Genomic DNA, 8676 nt, shown 5'->3' on the forward strand with positions numbered 1-8676 from the left:
AGAGCACAATGGACGAAAAGTTTTAATATCCTATGTCTGTCGAATCCATGAGCGGCCAGCATGGGCCGTTCAAAGTTTGCGTGGTCGGAAATGTCTGCCGTCGCACTGCGCCGCGGCCGCGCCTCCACTGAGCTTGCACCAGAATAAACTTCGTCCGTCGACTATTTGAGGACTGGAAAATGCTAGAAAATGAAGCTTAGGCTCAATTTCATGGTTTCAGAAGCCCAGTGCCACTCCTTCAGATCTCGCGTCGAAAATGGTAACTCCCCCCCCCCCTGGCCGATTGAACAATGCGCCTCGCGCTACACGATCTACTCCAAGTATCTTTCTATTTTAGAAGGCAATCAACAAGCAGCGCGGGCGAGCGATGTACGCGTCGAAGCCATCGAAGAATTCGACGAAGCGGACCGGGCCGACTATAAGCTCTTCCGGAGGCTTGTATGACCAGCTAGCCATCTATCTCGGACAGCACAACGATGCAGCGATCGACGAGCTCCATTCCACCGTCGTCGGCAAGTTTCGTCGCATACTCGGGTACGGACACCGGAACATAATCAATGCGATACTCGAACACGGGCAGCTGCTGCACGGCGAGAAGCGCTACGAGCAGGCTGAGGCGCTGGACAGGTCTCTCGTCGACGAGGTGGACGGCACGGCGGGCCGGAGTCGGTGGCGCTACTCTGCATCTTCAACGCGTTCTGCACGGTCTACGCGAAATGCCAGAAGCTGAATGAGGCGGCGGCTATCCTCGTTCGCGCCGTGGCCGGCTTCCGCACACAGAGCGGGGATAGAGATGTGAGGACGCTGACCGCAGCATTCAACCTCGGCGGCGTGTATCAGGATCGTGGAAAGCGCTCCCGTGCGATCAGCATGTACCACGGGGCCGCGTACGGTTTCAAGGACGTGATGGGCATCTCTGACAAAACAACGATCGCGGCTTTTACGCAGTTCGCGGCTTTGTGCTCTGCTCGCCGCGCCCTGCCAGAGGCGGAGGAGGCGTACAAGCTCGCACTGCGGGGGCTGCAAGAGGCTGCAAGACAGAGTTCCATGTGTGCTCTCATCCTGAAACTCGACCTGGGCGTATTATATCGTGATAGCTGAAGAGTAGAGGCTGCTGAGATACTCACACGCGAATATATAGGTCTGTCAAGGTCTCAAAAAAGCTCGCTCCGGTCATGCGCCCGTCGCGCTTGCCTGCTCAGGCATCGTGTACGCGCGCCAGGGACGAGCCGCGGAAGCGGAGATGACCTTCTCCGATGCTGTTAAGGAGTTCGCTGCTTGAAAAACCGAGTACTCGGCGATGGCGTACGCAGCCTGTTTCAGCCTCGGCAATCTCCTCCGCAGCCATCGCCGGCTAGCGGAGGCCGAGGCGATGTACCAGCAGGCTTGGAGCAGCACACGGTCGGTCGGTGGGCTGCAACACGCCACATCTTGCACGGTAACCGACGCTTCAAGCTCTTTGTACAAGGAACAGGGCAAGTACGAGTAGGCCGAGCAGGTCTACAAGCCCTCATCCCCGAAGAGTTCCGTCTTGGTCGGTGGACAAGTTTTGTCCTAAGAGTCAACTTCCACAAGATGACAGGCTACAGAAGAAGCTCACACCGTTACCATTTCCAATAAATGCCCCTCCAGCACCTCAGCTTTACCAAGACTTCTTTCAGTTTCCATCAACCTCAAGCTTTGTGGCCCGTACAGCGGATGCTGAGAGAGACACGGCTGTGCGAAGCAAACACGAAGCGGCGAGGTGCAAGGCTTGAGGAGACAGTCGCCTCAATTTCGGGACCGTGCAGGCGGTGCACTTGCGATATAGTCATCCGTAGCAAAATCCGAGTGCCTCCCGTCGGTGAAGACCGACGATGCAGCATCGCCCCGTTCAAATCTGCTTTTAAAAACAAGTCCTGGCATGTCGGTGACTGGCTCATGTGTCGAAGGCATCAACACACTCACCGGGTGTTCGGGAATGCAAAGCAAAGCTCTAAAAATAGATTCTTCAACAATCGCAGCCGTGGTTTTCGGTACAGTTTCTCTTGCAATCGGACTCATCGGACTCTACCTCGCCTTCACACAACTACAGTTCCGCTTCTTCAGATCTCCTTACGTACCATGGTAGGATCACCCGGAATCTGGCGGGTTGCTGGCAGATAAATACAACTAACCACAAAGGAATAGATTATACGCCCACAAGTCGAGAGCGACGACCCGGGTGAAGGACAGCAGATCCACGAGCTGGCAACAACGGCCGATTAAGGAAGGTTTCTGTGAGGAACCGTCAGCATGGGCCAGCTGTCACACTAGCCAATACCGCAATCTAAGCCCGCTCTGCCAATTGCTAAAATGAAGCTTCTCAATATATCAGCGGTACATGATCCTCGTCGCTTGTCTCCCGGTATGTCACCCACGCGCTCTGGGCCGACGCAACTCCTTTCCTGGGACATGATCGCAGCTTCTCTCGGCTTGTACCAAAAATACAGGCTCGCTAGCTTAGAGCGTAGAGAGCTATTAAGTGTGAGAGAAGCCACTTCTGCCTTAATGCGCTGTCATGATCAATGTACCAGGCGCCACTTCTGATCATACTAGGTAGAAAAGTATCTCTCTCTTGAAGCAAATTCCGTATATACTCTTGTGAATTCTCCTCAAAATCGACGGACATTTCCAGGTCATCTCAAAGTAACGGGCTAACCGAGCGTGGGGGCGTATCGAGCGATCGTTGTGTTTTGTCGATATACTTTGCCTCCTTCCAGTCCGGTGAAGGCTCGGGCGACCATCTCCTCCTCCTACGTCGGCCTCGCTGCTCATACTGCGCGCTGCTGGCATACCCGTCCAACTCTACTTCATCTATCGTGGATTCATCAGTGCCCTGCGCCGATCGGACCCGCTTCTTGGGACTTTGGCTGCGGCTGTTTGCCCGCCTTGCCGTAGAAATAAGGTTTCTGTATTCGTTTGAGGACATAGATCGCACCAGTGGTCTATCGTCATTATCGAGTGTCACAAGTCTCCGTTCAACGCTCTGGTTGAGAAAAATGCTCTTAGAAAGGATAGCAAGGGCAAAGCGACAAATAAGGAAGTGTGTCGCTACCCCATAGAGCGGCTGTAGCTCTTGGTTATGGTACTCTGTCTCAAGTTCGTTCGATGGACTTCTCCAGAGTGCATGAAGAACCCATCTACCTTGCTTAGGGACAAAGGCAAAGCGGTGGTCGTCCCACAGCTTATGTAGGTCACGACGTAGCAAAATTGCATTATCCGCGCAGCGCATATCTGAAGAGAGGTCAGGGTTGGCCGTGTAGGTGAACATGCTGTTGCGCTGCCACCATTCGCTAAGTGCCGGAGGTATAATGTGTGCAACCTCGTTAGCGAGCGTCGAGGCTGTCGCACGACACGTCTGGTCTCTTCTCCCCACGTCGTCCGTAGCAGTGGGCTCGATGTGCGGGCTTTCGGCAGCCCATGATTCGGGGAGAGTGGTCGGACAGCGAAAGTTTTCAAAGGACGGGACAACTGGGTACTGATCATCTAGAAGGCCTCGTTAGTACAGTACCATGGAAGACAAAAAACTAAGCAAGAACAGCGAGAGCGTCAGGAATGATAAATCAGAATCCGTACATACCGCCTGGAACTCGGAAATAGTAGTGCGTCTTGACAAGTACATCATCTCTTGCGTCTGGCACCACTTCGCCGTCTCTAGTCAGAGAGAGAAAGCCATCCCAGCGGGAATCAGCGAGAATGGCGCAGGCGATGCGAGCCGTTTCGTGATGAATACCTCGGCAGTCGAAGGCGGGAAGGCTAAGAAGCAAATTATGTCCGTCGGAATATCCAGGATGCAAGAAGAAGATTTGCGGGCAGTCACTGGTGCCAAACGCCGACCGGCGGGCCTTGAGGGTCAGAAGCGACATTATGGCGGTCGTGTACCGTCTATCGAGAATATTTCAGAGCAAAGCCCTGGATAGTGGCGGATTCTTTGGATGAATTTGGGATGTGCTGGCCCCATGCTACTGACCACCGTTGCTATGGAGACGGGCCACCCTCCCCCAGTTTTGTTTTCGGGCGGCACACTGTCTGTGGATGAGCTGAGCTCCACCGCGCCAGTACCTGCACTTCCACCCCAGTCCTCACACACAATGCATTAGCCACTGCTCTTCTGGCTGATGTCTCGCTGGCTTCTTGCTGCGGAAGGACTTGCGGACCCGCGACTAAACAACATTCCCCAGCTCCACCTTGCCTGTAGCAGTTTTCTCGCCTCGTGGGCCCGACCCCTCGATCCGGCCCTCCATTACTACCGCGCACAAGCCACTATCTGCTCGGCCCATAACTTCATCTGGCCGTTTACTCATCTGGCCGTTTGCCGTGACACGCTTGAACCGTCTTGCGCAACAATCCAGGTCAGTGGTTCTGGCCAGCGCCTTCTGGCCAATTCTTCTTATGCTAGCGGCTCTCGCTTGTCCAATGTCGCACCAGTTGAAAAGTTTTCCACGTACCCCTCCCTCCACAGGATTACGCCCACTCTCCTCGCCATCCACTATGATTTGTGAGACCCCATTGTCTCACTTCCTTCCTGGTCAACTGAAAGTCGGCTCTTAGCTCGTCTGCTACTTGCTCTATTGCCGACTTTCTGCTCGCTTTATTCCACGATTTCCAGATTTATTTATCTATGGGCGACCCATCCCCTGGCTTTCTGCTCATCTCACACTTGACCAACCAGTGGCTCGGCCCGATGGCGTGACTGTTCTCGTTCGTTCATTGCATGCCATTCGCACCGTGCAACCGCTTATCCTTCTCTTTCCTGAGTGAATGTTGTTTCTGCCGATCTGCCTGCCACCCCGCCTCACAAGCACCAAGCCGGAACAAGGGTCCATAGGTCGCGGTTGGCCCCTGTTGCGTTAAGGGCGCACGCTCCTAGCCAGAACCGTAGCCACTCGCCCCTACCCTGCACCGGGGCAAGCCAAGATTGCGCGATGAAGAGACATTCAATACGGCAGAAGGACACGAGTTCATTGAATGACATTTGATTCATACTGTAAAAGTTTTAAAAAAAATCGGTTACATATCATCTGCTGTGTACGTCTACCTCCCCACGATGAGGTTTATTACTCCGATAGACCTGCCGCGTTATCAGTGGTGTGTAGCACCGAAAACAAAGGGAATAGATGAGATTTTACGAGTAGCGTCAACTACTCGGGCTAGATTCTATACAGAGCGCTCGAGGCTTGTACTCCCTACGCGGAGCTATATGCGCTTGTTGATCTTCGAATAATAGAAGTCAGCAATGCGTACATACACCTTGTAGGTGTGATGGGTTGCTAGTAAGTTGATTCAACTGCCTAGTTCCCACGCTGTTTAATATCAAGAAGGAAGAACTAATCTCCATAGAATAGGGCAGCAAATATAGCTTAGGAAATGGAAGGTTCCAGGATCTCGGCGGCATAGGCGCCGCTCAAGTGGCTTGCCCGTTACATAGAGAAGCTCTCCGTTTGCATCAAGGTCATCATCAGCAAGAGCTACCCTGCCGTCTTTGCTAAGCCATGATTTGAGGCATTCGGTAGCTTCGCTGCTTTCAATGCCCATTCGGTTTCTTCGGTCCGGTGAACTTGGCTCCCGAAAACAGACGCTCAGGCTCCGCCGACGTGGACTAGAATCCTAATAAGGTAATAGCATGACCGTGCGGAAATCCTTCGCCCGTCCGGCCAATCGCGCGACGTCGCGCGACGTGGGTGAGCTCCGCCCTAGTGTGTCGCGCGACCCGCTTCAGCTGAACGAGCCAGGCATCCTTGCAGAAAACTGTTTATTGTTGTTCATTTCTTGTCTGCAGCACTCAGCTCATGGAGGCCTCTCCAGGCCGTGACGAAGATAGAATGTATGGAGCTGACAGTGTTGTTATGCTATATTTGACTCTTCTGCTGGGTAAAATAATATTCTGCATCAGATGGCATAAGCGCTCACGTTGCCCATCTAATGCATCTGACTACCTGATTTTCCTTGACTCTATTAACACCTCTACAGATAGCAGTTCGCACCGTGTCCACGACCAGCGGCTTGTGAATCATAGCGATACCACAACGGTCTTGTTCACTTGCTAAATAATAGCTGTGCATACCTCGTAGCTATCTATTTGTGGTCGATCACCGCAATTGTCACCGCATCTATCGTATGGGCACTATTTGCCTTGACCATGACTGACTATACTTTGTACGAGTACGTGCTGCTCGTAAAGTTGAGAAAAGGAGAATTTGTTGCTTTGCGCACCTACCCTGTAATCCTAGACACGCGATGGGCAATAGGAGCAGAGAAAAATTTATTACTTTTAAGGCATATATAGGTTGATTATACTGCGAAATAAATGCTTGGACTATGTCATGACTCCAGGCATCCGTGCAGGAAACCGTTTATCAAAGTACGCTTTACAGTCCTGCCTCATGAATTTTGCAGTGCCGTGACATGCTCAGCCCTGCCTGTAGGATCAAGAATTTCCGTGAACCATGATTGCTGGAAAAGGAATCGATTCGGCCAGTAACAATGCAGACAAGAAGAAAATCGAAGGCACCTGGAACAGCGAGGAGAGACCTTATCTAACCAGTGTCTCGTTGATATCGCGGTGCATTGAGCCTGTTGACAACACTCGTGTTCCCCAGGTCGTTAGTAAGCTACGATGAGCGACGAGCTACGCTTATTGCTTATCCCAAACCCGCGGCTCTCAGTAAGAAACTTAGCAAGAAATTCGGCAAGAAAGTCGGCAAGAAAGTCGGCAAGAAAGTCGGCAAGAAAGTCGGCAGTGCAGAGAAGGAGAAATGATAGAACTTTTTAAATTCATTGACATTTATACCAAACAAATATAGAAGGGTTAAGCGCAACAGTGTACATTGCCATTGTCCTTACTGCTATGCAGGTCGGACTGGTGACCGAGTCCCTCGGCCCCATTTATGCGTTCTAATCTACATCATACAGTTTCACTCGTCTCTTCAGCTTGCCATGTGAGATCACAAGGTGCACGTTGGTAAGCTATTATAGCGTCTCGCTAGGGTAGCAGCATTGTGCCGTCGCGCCATGTCTTGTGCAAATTACCCAACGATTGTATTCCCGTCCTTTTGCATCACTCCTTATCAAATTAACAATATGATGCATTTCTCAATTGACGGCATGCACACATGAGCTCTAGTACGGCCGGCTCAGTTTGTGCGAGCCTCGTGTCTTATCGATTGGGAGGTTGTCGTGGCAACGACTAGCAAGGCACTACGTCAGGCACTAATACTGTCACAGTGGCTCGCGCAAATACATCATCTACCTCCATCTTCATCTACAACTCAAGAGAAAAAGGAAATGGCGGCCCCATACCGTTTGCGGGAACAGTTGCCGCCTCCAAAGCACCCAGACGACGGCCTTCCGACGAGCGAAACCACCTCCCTGTCTGACCACCGAGTCTTCCTTCACCACCCAGGTTACCCGAAAAACTCGAGCACTCTGCTCATCCTCACCGCGCTCGACCCTCAGAAAACCGAAAACTCCTATCAAATACATTACGGCCTCCATCATGAGACGGCGCGCATAGCCTGCGCCATCGTCGCGAACTGCCACTGGGATGGCTTTCTCTCCGAATCCAACGCCCCTGATGCGACGCCCCTCGCGCTGGCACCCGACGACCTCCTGCTCGGCCGCGATTACTACTTCCATGTCCCAGCTCGTGATGGCGACGCCAGTCCCTATCCGACGGTCCCCTCGTTCGAGCACTTTGCATTCCCGCACAATAACCTGCCTCCAACGTGGAATGCGCCCGAGCTCAAGCTCCAGTCTCGTCCACGCGACACCATCCACACCCGCGACAAGTCGTGCCGCATCACGGCGTCGGTCCTCGGCAACGAAGTCGCGCATCTCATCCCGCAAAAGGAAGACGCATGGTTTGCTGCGAATCAGATGACCATGTACGCTGTGCGCACGGAGGCCTCCCCGTCGAACGCGACCAACGATACCAGCAACGCCCTCCTTCTCCGCTCCGACCTTCACCAGGCATTTGACAACCGCCAGCTCGTTCTCGTCCCGAAATGGGGCGCCTGGGCGATCCACGTCCTCTCGGGCCTCCCGGGCGAGGAGCTGGCGGCGGTGTACCACAACGTGCCGCCGCAGGCGCTGTCAGGGCTGGCTGTCGAGTACCTCTTTGCGCGGTTTGCGTGGACGGTGCTTGGGCAGACGACGTTTGTCCGCGCCGGCGTGGCGCGCCGCCTGGTGCTCGTGGGCGAAGATGGTCGCTCCCATGCCAGCGACGTCTCTGGGAAGGAATGTCGCGATGGCTTCCTGCCGGCTCTAGCTAGGGGTAAGAGCCGCAGCCAGAGCCGCAGCCAGAGCCGCAGCCAGAGCCGCAGCCACAGTCCCAAGAAGCGCACGCGCAACGAGCTAGTGCAAGATGAATGGGGAGATTTGTCTGATTCGACGGATGGGGATATAGTTGATTCTGACTGGGGTACACGCGGACGGGCCAGGAAACGGTTATCACACGCATCCAACTCAGTCTCGGTCTCGTCTTCCGCCGCTTCTAGCTTCGGTAGTTGGCGAGACGCGTTGAAAGATGATGACATTCGCGAGGCGCCGAGTGAAGACAAGAATCGGCCACCAAAGATGGCCATAAGTACGGTAACGACGACACCCGCGATCACAGCAACGACGACGACAACGAAGACAGCGAGGGCGACGGAATAG

General features: G+C 53.5%; 2 protein-coding genes across 2 annotated transcripts; both read left to right on the forward strand.

Moving 5' to 3' along the window:
• Positions 1-367: 367 nt before the first annotated feature.
• On the forward strand, positions 368-1282 carry ISF_09371 (TPR repeat protein; the record flags this gene model as incomplete). The annotated part of the gene is made up of 3 exons (XM_018852973.1): positions 368-643; positions 724-1080; positions 1142-1282. The coding sequence occupies 3 exons, from the start codon at positions 368-370 to the stop codon at positions 1280-1282; spliced, it is 774 nt and encodes a 257-aa protein (XP_018699839.1).
• Positions 1283-7305: 6023 nt separating this feature from the next.
• ISF_09372 (hypothetical protein) lies at positions 7306-8676 on the forward strand (the record flags this gene model as incomplete). Its single annotated transcript, XM_018852974.1, has 1 exon — positions 7306-8676. One exon carries the CDS (start codon positions 7306-7308, stop codon positions 8674-8676), a length of 1371 nt encoding a protein of 456 aa, XP_018699840.1.

The sequence above is a fragment of the Cordyceps fumosorosea genome (genome assembly GCF_001636725.1).
Source record: "Cordyceps fumosorosea ARSEF 2679 chromosome Unknown scaffold_47, whole genome shotgun sequence".
Classification (NCBI taxonomy): Eukaryota; Fungi; Ascomycota; class Sordariomycetes; order Hypocreales; family Cordycipitaceae; genus Cordyceps; species Cordyceps fumosorosea.